The sequence below is a fragment of the Misgurnus anguillicaudatus genome, chromosome 23 (assembly GCF_027580225.2).
Source record: "Misgurnus anguillicaudatus chromosome 23, ASM2758022v2, whole genome shotgun sequence".
Lineage (NCBI taxonomy): Eukaryota > Metazoa > Chordata > Actinopteri > Cypriniformes > Cobitidae > Misgurnus > Misgurnus anguillicaudatus.
Window position 1 is genome coordinate 37,431,278 of NC_073359.2, and position 18,723 is coordinate 37,450,000.

The 18,723-nt window shown below is 36.8% G+C and overlaps 1 protein-coding gene and 1 long non-coding RNA gene across 2 annotated transcripts in view; both read right to left on the bottom strand.

Moving 5' to 3' along the window:
* Positions 1-1,082: 1,082 nt before the first annotated feature.
* Positions 1,083-3,137, bottom strand: LOC129420596 (P2X purinoceptor 7-like). The gene is made up of 4 exons (XM_073862072.1): positions 2,757-3,137; positions 1,906-1,975; positions 1,640-1,794; positions 1,083-1,402 (listed from the first exon to the last, which is right to left on the bottom strand). The coding sequence occupies exons 1-4, from the start codon at positions 2,873-2,875 to the stop codon at positions 1,240-1,242; spliced, it is 507 nt and encodes a 168-aa protein (XP_073718173.1). The 5' UTR covers positions 2,876-3,137; the 3' UTR covers positions 1,083-1,239.
* Positions 3,138-6,780: 3,643 nt separating this feature from the next.
* Positions 6,781-18,723, bottom strand: part of LOC141359649 (uncharacterized) — a 37,153-nt gene continuing 25,210 nt past the window's right edge. The window contains exon 2 of the long non-coding RNA XR_012366131.1: positions 6,781-7,247. This is a non-coding gene — a long non-coding RNA (uncharacterized lncRNA). The remainder of the gene's footprint in view (positions 7,248-18,723) is intronic.

Consider the following 18,723-nt stretch of genomic DNA (forward strand, 5'->3'; position numbering starts at 1 on the left):
CACTGGCTGGTTTAGTGAGGGCTCACGTGTTATTAAACGTGCTTCTCCGCCGCCCGCATCAACACATCATGAGAGATTTGTAAGCTTTCTGATATAAAGTCTACTTTATTTTGTTAATAACGAGACAGACACGGAGAACGAAATGAAACTGAGAACATTTATTATATGCGGTGCTCTTTCGAAAATGAACCGGATAACTGCACATGGCAGTTTAAAGCAAAGCTCCGTCTTTGTAAAATGTTGTAAAATTAAGCTAACGTTAGCAAGGTTGCACAGTCAACAATAATGTATCGAGCCAGCTTACGTTATTTGTAAAATAATGTTAAACACAGATATTCAATCTTGTTCAATCCGTCTGTTGTTTTTATCGGATAAACATCATCACGAGGAAGAGTTTTCTCCGCAGCACCGGCATTATTGTATCTAGTCAGAACGGGCTTTCACCGAAGCAGGTAGGATAAATACGGTTTTCTTTATTCACAAATACATGTCAAACTAAACTGAGAAGATATTTAAATGGCGACTGAGCAGTTGGTTATGTAGATGTGTTTTTTCGTTTGCTCCGGTCTCTTATTTGGAGTTTGTTTAAGGGTTTAAATGATGATAGCCTACTTTGTCAAGTCCTCAAACTTTAAACTTCGCAAGTCCTCAAACTTCGCTTAGATTTCGGGTTAGTGTATAATATTTGGTATAATATAATGTATGTAAGATCAAACAGTAATGAATTCATACTAACGACCGACTTGAAACTAATGGTTTGACTGACTCAGACTTCGCTCCGCATGGGGTTTTAACGCCTTTTTTTCTGTAGGATATTTTTTAAAAAGAATGTAAAAAAAATACATATTTTTTACAATGTTTTCAACTTAAAAATACATACATACACATTATAACTTTAGCTTGTTGTGGATATTTCCTAATTATAAGCCTTCTGTGAAATTATGACAAAATGAAAAATACAAAAGACGCATGTCTTAATTAACATAATTAAAATAAACGAATATTCGAATATTCGTTCTTTATGAGCTTAAATATTCGAATAGTAAATTACTGGAAAATGCCCATCCCTAAACTTAACAGGCTATGTCACCAGCTTGATGGACAGTGTTTTTGAAGAGGCTGTCTGTGATCCCCTTCCATTTCTGGATGCCGTACAGCAGATTCCTGTGCCTCCGTACCTGTCTGCTCAGCATGACAGACCTTCCATGGAGGAAGCTGTTGCGGAGCATGTGTCACGTTTCAGTCAAGGGGGGGTCTGAATCCGACATATTGCCCTGCAGCATTAGGGAACTCCCTTCGTATGCGCAGCACCACACATGAGGGAATGACAACACGTACACTACGTCCAAGGAAACCCCAGCACCAGCTAACAAACCACCTGTAGGCCAAATATCTGCACTGCCTGCAGTAAGGGAGAGAGAGAAGACAGCACATTGTTTGTTTTTGTATTTACGTTTTACCACGCTATTAGTTCAGCTTTATATGATGCCAAGGCACAATAAAAGTGTCATATTAATACGTATGTGTTATTTGTGCATGTTTCTTCATTTCTAACATAGATCATACAGTATGGCTATGCAACACATAAAGTAAAATTGTATTTACACAACATGTAACAACTATTTGTTATTAGCCTTACCTTTCCATCCCTCTGAGTCTTAAACGCCCATGGTCAGCTCGATAAACATTCATTGCATTTTGCAAAGAATATAAGTTTAAGCACACAGGTTCAAGGCCGGGATGGTCTGTCATGCACGATATCTCTTCCGGAACTTGGCTCATTCTTCTTGTGACCTGCAAAAGGAAAAAACATAATGGCACTATTATTTACAGTAGTCTTTTATACTTCAAGTATCAGAAAACACACACATGGCATAACATATTTTTTTACTGTAGTTATACTACCTGTGGTATTTCCCTGCAACATACAAGTTCTGTCTCGAGAGTCATGCGTGCACAATTTCCACAAGTACACCTGTAAAAAAGATATTTATAGATTTTTATGCATATAAAAATCTTTATGCATATTTATAGATTTTTTTATGCAGGTTATGATAAGTCCTCAGTACTGTACACTCCAACAGGGTCGTACCAAACATGACTGTGACTATATTGACTTCTAACTATATAACTTTAGTACTGTACGTGACAGTAGGCTACACTCAAACCTTTACAAACAACAAATTTACGGACTGTCCAGTTAGTCATGAGTTCTAGATACTAAAGAATATATCATTGACTACGTTTACATGCACCCTCAAAATGTGATTACAATTGTATTTTGACAATATTGAGATTATACCTCATGTAAACACAATACTTCGATAAAAATAATGACACTTTGCTCGAAGTTTTACCGCACTACCTGAAGTGCACGTATGAAGTTTTCCCTGCAGTTTGCCTTCATACAGAAATGACTCGAATAACACGACAGCAGCGTATAAAATTGTTACAGACGCTGTTACAATATTTCTGTCTTCATAACGGCACAGAATAATGAAATACATCCAAAATAACATGCTCATCATTTAACGTTGCGTTAACGTTCGTCATCGCACTTTTGGTGTACATGTAAACGTAGTCATTGTCATACGGTGACATGCCATTAATGACAATGTTGTTGCAGTGATAAAAAATGAATGCTGGCCTTATGAGTTAACGTACAAAGTTAATGATACGTGCTTTGAATTTCTACAATTGCCGTTACAGCTAACTTACGTTTTGTTTGTGCATACTGAGAAAAAAAATAAACTTACCATTCAGAAACGTTCATATCCAATCTCCTAACAATTGGTTGTGGTACAAAATCTTCATCTTCATCATCATCTGAGACAGGTTCAAACATATAAGGTTGAACGCCTATATTTTCCATCATTCACACCGGTGACAGATCTATTTACTGTGAGAGCTGGTGACGTGACCGTCGTTTGGGAACAGCCAATCAGAGCGCAGCTCATAATTATTCATGAACCTTCCAAATAAGGTAATAACTGACCATTTCATTCTGAGGGCAAATCCTAGGGTTGTAAATGGACATGTAAAACCGTCTCTGGATAATTTTTTCACTTAAAAAGCCACATACCTTATATTTAGATATCAAAGAGCAATGTAACACATTATTTCAATCTATTCTTGGTCACCTTTAAATATACAATGGTGGCATGGGCAGTCATTGCCTATTTTTTAGAGAGTCGGGCTTGTAACCCGAGGGTTACCGGTTCAAATCTTGGGGCCTGCAGGTTGCGACCGGTTGCGTTTTTCTGTCGCGGACAGATTTCCAAGGTCTGCGACAAACTCTCGAATCGCGACCAAATCGGAGCTCGTTGCGGCTGCCAAAAGTCGTTAAGTACAAGTATGACAGCAACGTGATTCGAACCTGTCTCGAGCTATCACAGAAGCCACAATATTTTCAAACCTGTTTGATATTATCCCCACGTGATCTCTTAATGTGAGCGAAACAATGACAACTTGTAAGTAATCCAGACAATCCCAGTGCAGATGGTATTAACAGAGAAAGGTCAACCAATTGAAGGGCAGATTGATCGTCCATTCATGAAGTAATGGCCTGATCGTTGAAATTTCTCTGCAGAATTTATGTGAGGAAATGTATTTTCGCTGCTGGTCGGGAACACCTCTTTATCAACTGTATTGTAGTGTGTGCACCTGGTCAGCGGTGTGTTGTGTAGTATGCGTGCAGCTCATAGACTGTAAAAAAGATGAACGACGCGACGTCGCCTCCCTCCATTGTAATGAATTGAAGCCAAAAATGTCCGACCATGGTCGCCGCCATATTACGTAAAAACGTCTATTTGGAACCTACACTGTGAAAAATTGCTGTTAAAAAACGGCCAAATTTAACAGTATAATTGTGTTTTTTGACAAAAACAGAAGTATACTGTTCAATTCTGCATTCTGTAAAAAAACAGTTCTCAGAATAATGTGAATTTACAGCCCTGTGAGTCCACCGTTTAAGACTGCGTCCTAAATCACACCCTACACCCTCATTCACTATTCCCTACATTACTGTCATAATGATCCACCTGAAATCAAGTCAATGAGTTCAAGTACTGAATCATTAATGATGGACACCTGCTGCTAATAAACAGAATCACTGAAGAAAACATAAACAAAAAAAGAGAAGAGATGAGCAGAAAGAAACACTTACAAACACAAAGACTTTGATGAACATCAACTGAAAATAACAGAACACATTAAATCTCTCCATATATCACCAGATGAGAATTAAACATTTACACAAACACCATTACCATCTTCACTTATAAACCACTTTGACTTTATTTCTGTTATACATCTACAAAAGTTCTTACTGAGAACAAACGTGTTTACTAGACTTTACAGGTATTTTCTTTAAAGTCACCATTATGGTGATCACTGTTTTCATTAGTTGGGCTCTTGACTTGGTGTTCAGTCTGGTGGCTATAACTGTGTTTTTATGATGCATGTTTGTTATGGCAAAGAAAACCAAGCAGTGTTTCCCATACATAGGCTCTACTTGGGCGGTGCGCCCAGGTAAATTGCGACCCGCCCAGGTAAAAAAAATCACTTTACGAATTTCCGTATTTTCTGAACTCGACTGGATGACCCGTGTTTTAGAGAGAGAGAGAGAGAGCGCGAGCGAGAGATAGAAAGGTGGGGCCGGGTGACCGTGAAGATGATGCACGCGTCATAAACTCATCATCCAGCGCGGCAAACTGGATCAACTGCAGCACATACTGAGGTAACTGAGCAGCCAGGGAACTACACTGCGACCAAAATGGTCGCATATGCTTATGTGCATATGTGTTTATAGCATCCAAGTTGGCTTCATTTTGCGTGCAAGCACGTTGTGTCTCTCCCGTTGAGTGTCCGTTCACATGCTCTCTGTTTCTCAATGAATTGGGTGCGACGCGAAGCAACCTCAGTGTCACATTGTATCCTTTCATGTTTCTGAACTTGAGCAGAGTTTTACCATTAGAGGTCTTTCTTCACTGAGGACGCGGGACCCGTACGGTTCCGGGTTTATATTTTGAATGGTCAGTCGGGTCCGGGTCGGTCCTAGTTCATTACTTCGGGTCCCAAGTCTGATTAATATTGTTTGTAAAACCCGAGTCGATCGGAGAACGTCCGCTAGCGCAAAGCTCGAGTGCAGTTTCAGCGTGCCTCCTGTTTCTTTGGCGATAACAGCTGGCTCTTGTCACGACCACGCGCCGCTTCATTTTTTCTTTATCCCATTTTTTTATAATCTTACAATTAATAGACCATATCTTTACTAAAATCTAAACAGTTTGCACAGAGATTGTAGCAAAAAGCAGTGCTAATACTGAATGAGCAAAGCTCTAGCTGACTCAGGATATAAAAAACGCAAAGCTGTAATGTAAAGTCTGTCATCGGGACAGCAAGTAGACTTTTAAATCTGAAATAATGAGTGGATTAAGCTTTTTTTAATCGGCAAAAGAGAAATAGAAAGCAGAAGCAGTAAAAGTGCCTAACTAATAGAAATTATTAACATTATAACATCAGTCACATTTATAATCTCTAGACCTGCACTGTCTATTAATATACTGTACATAGTATTGTATATAATTGAGTTTGATAAAAGGGGTCATCAAATTGCTTCATATATCAGTGCAAAAACATAAAGTGTTTTCGTGGTGCTTTAACAAACAGTGTCAGCTTTGTTTATGGCAAAGAAAGTTTGGGGTGGTTAGATTAATGAACTATAATGTGAAATTAATATTAATGTTTAATAAATCAAAGTATTGTGTTGTGTCACACATTATTAGTTCTTTGTCACATGTATAGTAGACCATTTTTTGTCGGTGGATATAATGATTGCCCTTTTCATGAGCTACCACCACAAGTAAATTTCAGATCTGTGGGAAACACTGCCAAGAGATGACAGACTTTTGCGAGGTTGTATGTCTGATTATTGATCAGTAGTTTATCTTGACAGCCTTATTAAGCTGAATCATAACAATTAGTAGTACTTAGGGATGTTTATGACTTAGTATTTACATTTGAATCAGAATCTTTACAACAATTATTATTATTACAGTAATCTGATATCTTGACAGAATTGTATACATATGGACCCTTACAAAAATGTTCTGTGGTAATCCTGTGGTATATCATGTGATAAAACATCACAGGTACCACACAAAACTTCCCTTGTCAAAAAATCCTATAGGATTTTTAATAAGAATCCTGTACAGGAATCCAATTAGAATTTCTATCATATTTTGGAACCGTTCCATTAGAAAAATCCTATAGGATTCCATTAGAAAAATCGTATGGGATTCCATTAGAAAAATCTTATGGGATTCCATTAGAAAAATCTTATGGGATTCCATTAGAAAAATCTTATGGGATTCCATTAGAAAAATCTTATGGGATTCCATTAGAAAAATCTTATGGGATTCCATTAGAAAAATCTTATGGGATTCCATTAGAAAAATCTTATGGGATTCCATTAGAAAAATCTTATGGGATTCCATTAGAAAAATCTTATGGGATTCCATTAGAAAAAATCCTATAGGATTTTATTAGAGGATATTTCTAAAGGATTTTAAGACACAACAAAAATATCCTTTAGGATAATTTGTAGAGGATTTTAATGGGATCCAATTAAATTTTTTGTTTCTTAAAATATGCTTTCCTCTTTTTGATTTTGTACATTGTTGTTACACTGTAAAACCCGAAAAGTTAACTCAACTTTAACCGTCTGAGGAAACCGATTGCCTTAAACCAAACATTAGTATAAAAAATGATGACAGAAAAGGGTAAAATTATTACAGTTTATTAAACAATTGTTTATTTTACAAACACTTTTTTTGCTTTTCTGTCCAAATTCACATTAAAACTAATATTAGATTTACACATTCCTTTATGAAATATATTAAGTATTCCTTTATGACTTTAATAGACTCAGTGTATTGTACACTTTTAATAAATCCGTGTACTGTTCCTTAACTCAAACGACATTCAAACATTTTTAAGACGTACACATTTCCCATGAAATTTCCAAATTACACAGGGTCACATTTGTCTATGCCAAGCATTGAGAAAAAACAAACATTATTGTTTCACTGATAAAATTGTGGTGTACTCACAGCATAATGAGTAACTGAATAGGTCCACTTGTAGTAAAATTTCTTTAGTTTTTGTTGTGTTAATGACAGTTAGATGAAAGTCAGTCAACCTCCTCAATGGTAAAGATCCAAAACTGCTCTAGACACGTTCATACTTACCTGTGAGAAAACACAAAAGTACATGGGTGCGGGAAGTGGGGGTGCTGCAGCACCCCCTGGTGGCAAAGATTTAAAACTGCAATGACCATAAAATGATAGCTTATAAATGTCTCTGATTGTTGTTTGTTACTGTTCCAATACATTTTGTATGTAATCATGTTTGGGCTGTGTGATGAAGAGAGAATGATTAATTAGTCATTTTAAAATGATTTAATTTTTTTCAGTGTGTATTAGCCAATCAGATTTGTTTTGACAACGTGAATGCGATTTAAGAATAAGCTGCGTATACGTATAAGCATAACACACAAGCACGCACACTCACAGCCACATAGAACGAATTACTAGGCTATCTGTAGCCTATCTGTCAGCTTCGCAATGTCTCAGAAGATTTTTTTTCAAAAACAGAGCCCCAAAAGTCCCAAGGACTAGCGTTATTTGTCCAAATGACTCACATATCAGAAAAAGGTAATCTTTTCAAAAACTATTTAAAAATATAGCCAAATTGTGTATGATGTTTGAATTTTAAAGTCTAAAAATATCTTATTTTTACACCGCCGTACAGGAGGCATGGCAAACTGAAACAAAACTTAAGACAAAATATTACATTTACGTTTAAAAAATAGAATTAAATGAAACCCGTGAATTGAAAGGTCTACTAAATCGCCTTAACTCGAGTGATGTCAATAAAGTTTCTATGTTAAAATGTATACATATTACAAACTTAAGCAAAGGAAAACAAAGAAGGCGTATGCTACTGGCACTAGTGAGAATGTACAGTATTGTTCAAAATAATAGCAGTACAATGTGACTAACCAGAATAATCAAGTGCTGGATCCCAAACCGCCTACTTCCATACTATATAGTACGTAAAAAGCGCTACTTTACGTACTATATAGTATGGAAGTAGGCGGTTTGGGATCCAGCAATAGTTTTTATTATTAAGGTTTTTATAGGGCAACTTGACCTCTTCAAGTATTTTAACATATGCAAACTGATCCATGATCCCTGGTATGCGATAAATAGGCCCAACACCATAGTAGGAGAAACATGCCCATATCATGATGCTTGCACCTCCATGCTTCACTGTGTACTGTGGCTTGAATTCAGACTTTGGGGGTCGTCTCACAACTGCCTGTGGCCCTTGGACCCAAAAAGAACAATTTTACTCTCATCAGTCCACAAAATGTTCCTCCATTTCTCTGTAGGCCAGTTGATGTGTTCTTTGGCAAATTGTAACCTCTTCTGCACATGCCTTTTTTTAACAGAGGGACTTTGCGGGGGATTCTTGAAAATAGATTAGCTTCACACAGACGTCTTCTAACTGTCACAGTACTTACAGGTAACTCCAGACTGTCTTTGATCATCCTGGAGGTGATCATAGCCGTGTTTGCACTATCGGGCTTCAAGCGGGCGTGCCAGTGCCTGCCGAGGCCTGTCGCGTTTGCATTGTCACTTCCGGGGCATGATCGTGCTTCACTGGTGCTTCGTTGGTGCTTAAGGCCCCGCTTTTCTGGCCCGCCGAAATCGTTGGGCCAAAGCGGGCTTCTCGGGGCTATGGGGGTGGTAAAGGTCTAAGGCGGAGTTTATCTGAGTCTCTGGCAAGATGCGCATCCATCTGTCTGCAGATTTAAAACTTTAAATATAACCGGGATCACCAGTAATTGACTGTTTCACGGAAGATGCCTGCTATGTTTGTACTTAGGACTGAAGAAAATGATCTGCATATGTAAAAAAAAAAAAAACACGCGTTACAACGCCGAACTCGCCATGCTAAGGATCCGGCGCACACCGCTACCGGTTCGGGAGAAGTTTATAAAGTTTCGGGCACAGAACAAAGTGTTTAAAGTGCAACAGTGCTGAGAAATTAAAGATGTGTGTTGAATCATCATTTCATCGTCCATCACTCCATGTATTAAAGCGATCGAGTCACGATGGTATCTACAGTCGGTGGGTTAACATGCTACATAACGTTTGCATACAAAACACTTAAAATACAAATACAAATGCTACATTACGTTTGCATACAAAACACTTAAAATACAAATAACGATTGCAGAAGTGTCTTACATGGGTCTTTTTTGTGTTATAGTGTCATCTCTGTTGAATTTTTTAGTCAGCCCTTAGAAAAAGTAACCATGGTTTTATTATAGTCATAGCCATGCTTTCTGGTATTTTGGAGATTAATTAAACTCTTATATGAATGTAGCAAACTTTATATGTCGGTATACTGTATGTGTATTTACAAACCCTTTATACAAAACGTCACATATGCTGCTTTCTTTTGTGTCCGTTTTACAGAAAAATGCCAACGTAAAGCTTTCAGTTTGTCATCCAGGAGATTTTATTTTGTATATGAGAGATGACACAGCAACAAATGCAAGAGTAGGTGATGAAACGAAGATGATGATGATGATGAGACGACAGGAGCCATGGATGTTGAAATCAGTCCGGAGGAGATGTCTTTAAATACACCTGCCTGTGCACTGATATAAACTTCATATGTAAATAAAGTACCACGTTATTACTACGGCTGCTTGTCAGTTTATTGAAAATGATTGCTTAATAATCACATCTGAAACACAGAAATGGTAAGATGCCACAAAATGGTAAATATAACCATCATTAACTTAACCACTGTAACATAGCTTTTTAAATACATGTGAGTATATTCAGAGTTGATTCTTAACGAGTACATTTTCTAATGATTTCTCAAACGTTTTGATTTTTGAGATGCAAGTAAAGTGATTTTCAGTTCTATTCAGCTATTCGAGGCAGTTCTTTATAGACAAAAGTAGTTATTGATTGACACATTATTGAAATAGCTATATTATTGTTACCTTGTGTTTCATGTGATGCTCAACTATTAACGTTTTCATGATTAAAGATATCACACCTCTTATAATGTGTAAGTATTTACATCGCCATAGAACTATAATTACAAACGTAACGTTACATATTTAGACACGTGCATATTTTAAAATTAGATTATTTTACATAAATGTAAAACTAGGACTCGTTATATTCTTTAAAATATTGTGTATAGGCTATAGTATAATGGCACATTAGGTAGATGAACGCTTTATTTGTAATTACCACTTCATAAACTTCCAAGAGTAACACCGCGGATGAAGCAAACAACTCTATCTTCTCATCTTGGCTTTCACCGTGCAAACAGCCGCCTCAGTCATTTTTCATTATGTGTGTTGTATGATGATGCGATCTAACTCCCGTCTCCTGTCAGATTGAAGTGACTTCCTCACGGTAAAACAGGCGGAGTTGTGTGACGTTACATCCAGGTAGGCGTATTAAGGCAGGGGGTTTTCTGAACCGCTGCGGCGCTATTGGCTTGACAATGCAAACGCGTCGTGATTTTGGCTACACAGCTGGAGGTCTGAGGCTATTGGCTCCATGAGGCCCGTTTGAAGCCCTGGCTCGCACATGCCCGATAGTGCAAAAGCGGCTAATTGTCTACAATGTCTGGCTCCGCCCCTGACCCACACCCCCGGCCCCCTTTTAATCATGCTCCAATCAATTTGCATTAATAATGGTTTGTGGTCACTTAAACTTGTTTCCTCATATCTCACATTAGTCATAAAGCATTCTATATTTTGTGAACACAATATATAATATATTCTCGTTTGACACAAAAAATTGCCCACCATTTGCCTTCTAGAATACTTTCTTCTTTTTTCATTTCTCTCCCTCCACACATCAACCATATTGTTGTTTTCCATTAATAATTTCAACTCTTTTCTTCCCGTATCCGTTTTAAACACCATTCCATCAGCCATGTCCAACTTGCTTAAAACAGTATTAAAATCACCCAATAAAATAACATTCTTGTGCTTCGTTAAAAATATCCTTAAGTTTTTAAAAAAGTCTCTCTTTGTCCTCTCTTCAGTAGGCGCATGGACATTTATCACAGTTATTTTGTTGTCATCGTGTACCATTTCGACAGCCAAGCATTTCCCGACATCATCTTTGTAAACAACTTTACAAGAAACATTTGCATTTCCTCTTATTAAAAAGGCCACCCCTCTGCCATATCTCTTATCATCATTACTGTAAATTATTTGTCCATCCCATCTTTTCCTTATTTCACAAATATGCTTTTCCCTCCAGTTCGTTTCTTGCAATATTATTACATCAACATTTAAAAACATCTGTTTCACCTTTTCAAACTTGTTAAAATCTGAAAGTCCTCTGGCATTAAAACTGTCCAGACTTAAAACCATAAAAAATAAACAAATAAAAACTTTCATAAAACCAATATCTTAGCTTATGTCTTCCAAACCCTTTAATAGTTCAAATCTATTCTTAGAATAGACTATATTAGTGTTCCTTTTCTTTCTTTCTTTTAAGCTTGGTTTTACCTTAGTTTGGCGTTTTCTAAAACCGAGCCTCGATGTTTCTGCAGCGTTTCCTTCTCCATCGTTGTTTAAATCCTCCTCTGCATCAGAAATGTTCTCAAAGGCACTAGTGATGTCCATTGGTGAACAAGTTCCTTCTACCAGACTGACTTGTGAACGTTGGTCTCTCTGCTCTTCCAGGCTATTGCCTTGTTCATCTAGTTTTTGTTCATCAAGGTCATTCTCTGCAATCACATTGATGATGTTTTGCATCTCAGTCTCTTCCCCTTGTTTTAGTTGGTCATTTTGCTTTTCCTCTCTCTCCCCCAGTGCCAAATCATTGTCATTGCTTGCCATTTGTTTCTCTGCTGGTTCTGACCTGTCTTCTTTCTCCTGTTCGTCCACATTATGTCGTTCACGCACCTGCCCGTGCGCATGAGCCTCTTCATCCTCAAACCAGCACTCACACTTGTTTAACACCTTTTTGCAGTCTGGGCACTTAACTGCATTACAATCCCTAGCGAAATGTCCTCTCTCCTCGCACTTAAAACACTTAAAATCTGGACAGTCTTTCAAGACGTGATCAGGGCTCATGCACAACCGACAGGTTTTAATCTGATGGCTGTGCATCACCCTAAAATATTGAAGGCCTTCAGCTGTTTCCAGTCTAGTGCTGTACGGGAGAGACGCGACCTCTCTAGGAAAACGGGATTTTACAAATCTTGTGCCATCTTCAATCATCGTACCCAGATAGACACGTCTTTTATTATCCGAAATAGGGGTAACACCCGACCCTTCCAATTTATTCAAAATTTCACTATCATCAATGTACGCGGGCACGTGCATGAACGACACAACATAATCTCTGTTTTGCAGTCTTTTGACTTCACACAATGTCTCTTTTATCATTAGACCATCGACCAAAAGTTCAACATCTTCCACATTCTCTAAAGTAACTTCATATAGGGCTTATTCGCAAACACCGGAAGTCGCTAGCCGCGGCCATCTTGTTGACATGACATCTGTCCTGCCCCTAGCCGCACGTAGATTTGAACCGAGGGGAGCAGTAGCCTAATGGCTTAATCTCGTCTGTATTAAGAGAAGATGAGCTTGATTATTGTGGAACAATATCAAATAGACCCAATAGCCTTAAGTAAAGATCCGTCCTTATTGCCAGCCGTAACTTATCCGGATATTTATAACTATATCGTTCATACAGTATCCGCATTCATCATACAAGCACTGAAGCGCCGTTCACATTATAACGATAACTATATCATCGTCCACATCACCAAACAATACGTTTATGCTAATTCGCTCACGGCACTCGCGCAAATCACTTGCCTTTAATATTGCGTGTAATAAAATCTTTTGCGGATGTCCTTAACACGCTGCGTTTCGAGTAACGTAACTCTAAACAGTGAATCTAATAGTTTGTGTAATCTCTTACCTTTTGGCATAACAGTTAGTTAATGTAATAGATTAAAAAGCATTACGTAGTCAATTTTCACAGCAACTGGAGGTAATCTAATGTTATAGAGCTCAGCAATGAGCTTCACTGTCATTTTAAGTGGCCGTGCGTGCACTTGAAGTTCAAATAGATTTTAATGCTATCAAATGGTTTATCCTTCATCAGGTGGGAAAATCGCTCAGAAAGTTATCCCAATGATGTCGTTCATTGTATCTGTATCGTTATAGTTTTGGTGTGAGCTCCGCTATTCTGTTTAATATAAAACGATTTTCAAAACTATGTGAACGGCCCTTAATTCCCTACCTAGTATCAATGCCAGACCTATTATTATGTTCATATAATTATTAATACTAATTTAATATCAATGTATGGCAGCTTATTTGATAGAGCAGTTTCAGCCACTGCTTACAGCTAACCATATGTGATCAAATTATGGGGACAGACTTGGCTGTGAGGCATATATCCCTAACGTTACCTGTGGTAAAATGATGGGGACAGACTTTGCTGTTGGGAGTCTCTCCTTCGCTGGTTCAACTCCTCTGTCTCCTTTCATGTTTTCTGACAGTCGGTATCGCATAAAAAGTAATTCCGGGGTTCTTTTTGCTGTTGTTAGAACATCCGTGTATTACACCACACACCATCGCGCGGTTTTAAAAAAAATTACACCGATAATACCATGCATAATACCCACGCTGCCTCGCTTGTCAATTGACAGACTGACAGTTTTATGTCAACAATATGGCCGCCGCGAACATTGATGACGTAGATCGAATAAGCCCTATTGTTTACTTTGCTTGGGTCTTACTGCCAAGATATTACCTTTCCCAATCTTTTCCGTTACAGCTTTTATTATGTCTTCTCCTCTCGCATTGACGTGATATCCACAGTCACAGTTGCTTCTTTTAGGTAGTCCTTCTTTTCGTAGTTTTCCCTTTGGTTCTTATTCATATCTTTGCCATCTCGTTGCCTTTTATCCATTCCATGATCATTTGTTAAACTTGTTTCTTCAGCCAAATTCGAGTTAATTTCCATGTGTCTCTCCTCCATTACTGTTTGTTCCTCATCCGTGGTGTTTCCTTCTCGTCGTCTTTTTTCAGTTCCATTTTCGTTTGTTAATCGTGTTTCTCCCGCCAAGTCCAAGTTCTTTGCCATGTGTCCGTCCTCCATAACCAAACCAAATAAGTGAAAAGGTGAATGCAAACCAGAAAAAAAAGAATCCCCCCAAACAGCATATGCTGCCTGGGAGGATAAAGCCAAAAAATTGATAAAACAAAAAACTTTAAACAAAAACCCTATCTATTCTCTACTAAATAAAACACAAATAAAAAAAATGTGTGGTGAGCCTTCCTCACCTACTGCAGCCAAAACCTTCCTGGAACGTACCAACTAGCGGGCGTGCTCAGGGTGGTGTGGCCGTAAGCGAGCGCTGACTCGATTCGAGAGCCACTTCAAGACTAATGTGGCAACGCCATGCCATCGGCGAACGCTTACAGAAAAGATGCATTTTTGGGAAAAAATGATATGAATAAATAATTAAATAAATAAATAATTAAATGCTTACAGCACCTGGTATTCCCAGGCGGTCTCCCATCCAAGTACTAACCAGGCCCGACCCTGCTTGGCTTCCGAGATCAGACGAGAGCGGGCGTGCTTTTTTTTTTATTATACAGATCAACTATAATCGTCAGGCATTTTCCAATTAAAATCTTCAAATATTGTACCCACATCCTTAGTAAAAACATTATAAAACTCCTCCAACCTGTTTTGCTCCTTAAAATAACAGTGCAAATGCTTTAAGTACATCTCAACTTTTCTTTTAAACACTATTTCAACATCTATAACAGTATTTTCTTTTTTTGCAACAATTCTTCTTTCCCATATAGCACTTTTAATCAGCATGACAAACAGGTTCATCGCTTTTCTGTTTTCACATGATTTGTTTTCTCCCAGCATTATCACCTTGTTCCAATCCATTTCTTTATTATCTTGTTCACCTCTCAACCTTTCAAGCAAACCTATACATTTTTCATTAAAGTTTTCCAATTGCTTACAACATAAAAACACATGTAAAAAACCCTCATCTTCTTCTTTACATACTTTACAAGTTGCATTTTGCTCTCTCCCGATTTTGTTCAATAAAACATCAGTAAAAATCGCCTTGTGCCTAATTAAATATTCTAAGGTCCCCAATTTTGACTCAATAAAATTCCCCTTCATATTACTCCATATATGTTTTTCTTTCAAGTCTTTGTATTTCTGTAACCAGTATTTATTCACCACAGGTTTCTTAAAAATACAATCTCTAAAAAAACAATACAACATTTTCACAGTGCATTCCTTAAAAGCTCTTATTTTGTCTCCCAACATGAAATACACATCTTTCTCTTGTTTCCCTTGTTCTTTATTATCAATTTTCCTGATCCAATCATCAGGTATTGCACTTTTTATTATCTTAAACTTATTTACAATTTCTTGTCTACTATATTCTTCTTTTGCTTCCTCCATAGTATCCACAATGTACTGCACAGGTAAAAATCCCTCCTTAAACTCATATAAAACATCTCTCACTTTTGTAATTCCCACATCCCACCACTTTTTAAAAAACACTTCTTTCCCTTGGTTTACAATGTTCTTGTTTAAAAACAATGGTTGGTTTAAAATACACTCTCTTCCACTAGGTATGTACTGTACACAAGTTAAAACTTTCCCCCATGCACTCATAATTTCCTTGTAAAAATCCGGCACCTTTTCCGTCATCCAAGCTTTAGTTTTCATCCATAAAATGTCTTCTCCCAGATTAAAATTACCACATTTGTTTAAAAAATATTGCCAAACCATTACATTTCCATCATCCAGATACTTTTTAACCATTTTAACCCTTAAACTATTTTTTCTTTGTGCTACATCTATTAGGCCCATCCCACCTTTCTCTACAGCTCCAATCAATGTGTCATATGCTATTCTTGGGGGTTTCCCTTCCCATATAAAGTTTAAAAAACATCTCTTTAATCTTTTTTCAATCCACAGAGGCATAGATGACACATATAAGACATACCATAACTTAGACATCATTAAAACATTCAAAATTAAAACCTTCCCTTTAAGACATAATGTCCTCAATTTCCAAAAATGTAACCTTCTTTCAATATCTCCTAAAATAGTTGCCCACATTGTTTCATTAGCTCTCCTTTCATCATCCCCCATTAAAACTCCTAAAATCTTGATTTCATTCACTTCTTTAAAAGCAAAATCACTCGTTAAAGCTTGCACATTCCCACATCTCATATACACAGTTTGATCCTCGTTAATTTTTTCTCCTGATGCTTTACAAAATTGTTGTACAATTTTCATTGCACATTTAACTCCCTCCCTGTCTTTCAAAATAAGCGTAGTGTCATCCGCATACTGAAATATTGCTTCTCCTTCCACATTCCCTTCTATGTGAATACCTTTTATTCCCTTTTCTTTCCTCATAGCCAACCCCAAGGGTTCCGCAACTAAAGAATATAATAGTGCTGACATGGGACACCCTTGTCTTATGGATCTTGTTAGTGTAAAACATTCCGTTAAAAACCCATTACATTTAATTCTAGTTACCGGTCCATTATATAAAATTTTCACCCACTTTATAAAATTTTCTCCAAATCCAAAACGGTTTAAAATCCCAAATAAAAATTCATGTTCCACCATGTCGAAAGCCTTTTCAAAATCTAAACTTATAACATATCCCTCCATTTTTCTCTCCTTCATGTATCCAATTGTATCTTTAATGCTTAGGGTCGTATCAGCTATGTCTTTCCCTTTGACCCCTATGCTTGATTTGTCTTTATTATTCTCGGCATCACTTCTTTCAGTCTGTTTGCTAAGATTTTTGATAAAATTTTCAAAACGGTATTTAACATCGTAAGCGGCCTATAATTCTTTAGTTCAGTTTTCTCTCCTTTTTTCTTATATATTGTTTTCATCAAACCCATTCCCATTCTTAGATTCATCTGCCCCTTATTAAAGATCTCATCATACACTTCCTTTAAAATACTGGTTAACATATCCCTAAAAACCATATAAAACTCACTCCCCAACCCATCAATTCCAGGACTTTTGTTTTTGTTTAATTCATTTATTGCTCTTTCAATTTCCTCTTCACTTATCTATTTGTCACAATCCTTCATATCTTCCTTGTCTATTTTAGTTGTTATCTTCTGTAACATTTCTTCTTTTTCATCCTGCACTCCCTCAGTTGTAAACAATTTTTCATAATACCTTTTCATTTCTTTTAAAATTCCTTCATTACTCTTTACTTCTTCTCCATTCTCCTTTTTAACTACTTTTATAATTTCAGCCTTCCCTTTTCTTCTTTCTAGATCAAAGAAAAATTTTGTACATTTTTCACCTTCAACAAGAAACTGAGCTTTACTCCTGAATCTTGCACCTTCATTTTCTTTTCTTCCATTTCTTTAAGTTTATTTTCCAATTCTTTTATCTTTAACATGTCCTTATTACCCCGATTTATCTCTTTTTCTAAATTTTCTCTTATTTCCTGTCCATTGTATTTCTTACATTTCTCAATTAATCTGCACAATTTTATTGTATGAATTTTAACTAAATATTTCACATTTTCCCACCACAATCTTTTTATCTTCCATATACATTGCATTTCCTTTTTCTTTTTCAATTAGCGTCTTTATATCTAAAACATACCCTTTGCTTTTTAAAACCTCAGCATTTAAAACCCACACGCCTGGACCTCTCTTTAACGTACTCCAGTCAATCTGCATATATAACGGCTTGTGATCACTTAAGCTTGTTTCATCGTATCTCACGTTATCAATAAAAACTTCTAAATTCCTCTTACACAAAATAAAATCGATTCTTGTTTGACAAATGAAATTCCCCACCCTTTGTCTTCTTGAGTATTGCCTTCTTTCATTCCTTTCTCTCCAAACATCCACCAAGTTATTGTTTTCCATTATTGATTTTAACTCTCTCCTTCCCATATCATTTCTAAAAACCATTCCATCTGCCATATCTAATTTACTTAACACAGTATTAAAATCCCCCATTAACAAGACATTCTGTTGGTTATTTAAAAGAGACCTTAAATCATTAAAATAATCCCTCTTTTCTTTTTCCTCCGTAGGTGCATGTACATTTATCACAACCATTTTTTTGCCTTCATATTCCATTTCTACTGCTAAACATTTCCCAATATCATCTTTATAGATGACTTTGCATACAGTTTTCACATTTTCTCTTATTAAAAAAGCCACTCCTCTGCCAAACCTCATATATTATCATTATTGTATAAAATCTCACCGTTCCATCTTTTCCTTACTTCACCTATGTGCTTTTCTTTCCAATTTGTTTCTTGCAATACAGTCACGTCTTCTTTCTTGAACATTTCTTTCACTTTTTCAAATTTCTTAAAGTCTGAAAGTCCTCTGGCATTAAAAATAACCAAACTTAAAACCATAAAAAATAAATAAATAAAAACACTCATTGAGTCCATTTCTTTAGCTCATACCATCCAAGTCTTTTAGCAGTACATATTTATCTTTTAGTAAGTCTTTGTTAGTTGTTTTTTTCCTTATTCCTTCCAAACATGGCTTTACCTTAATTTTTCGTCGTCTTCTCTCCACTTTCGGTTTTCCTTCAGACA

What these genes read in the sequence shown, in the direction of transcription:
- LOC129420596 (XM_073862072.1), bottom strand. Translation starts at nt 2,875, where the DNA reads ATGATGGAAAATATAGGCGTTCAACCTTATATGTTTGAACCTGTCTCA. An exon ending in GATATGAACGTTTCTGAATG is followed by an intron (nt 1,976 to 2,756) that starts GTAAGTTTATTT and finishes TCTTTTTTACAG; the next exon opens with GTGTACTTGTGGAAATTGTG. An exon ending in GTTGCAGGGAAATACCACAG is followed by an intron (nt 1,795 to 1,905) that starts GTAGTATAACTA and finishes TTCCTTTTGCAG; the next exon opens with GTCACAAGAAGAATGAGCCA.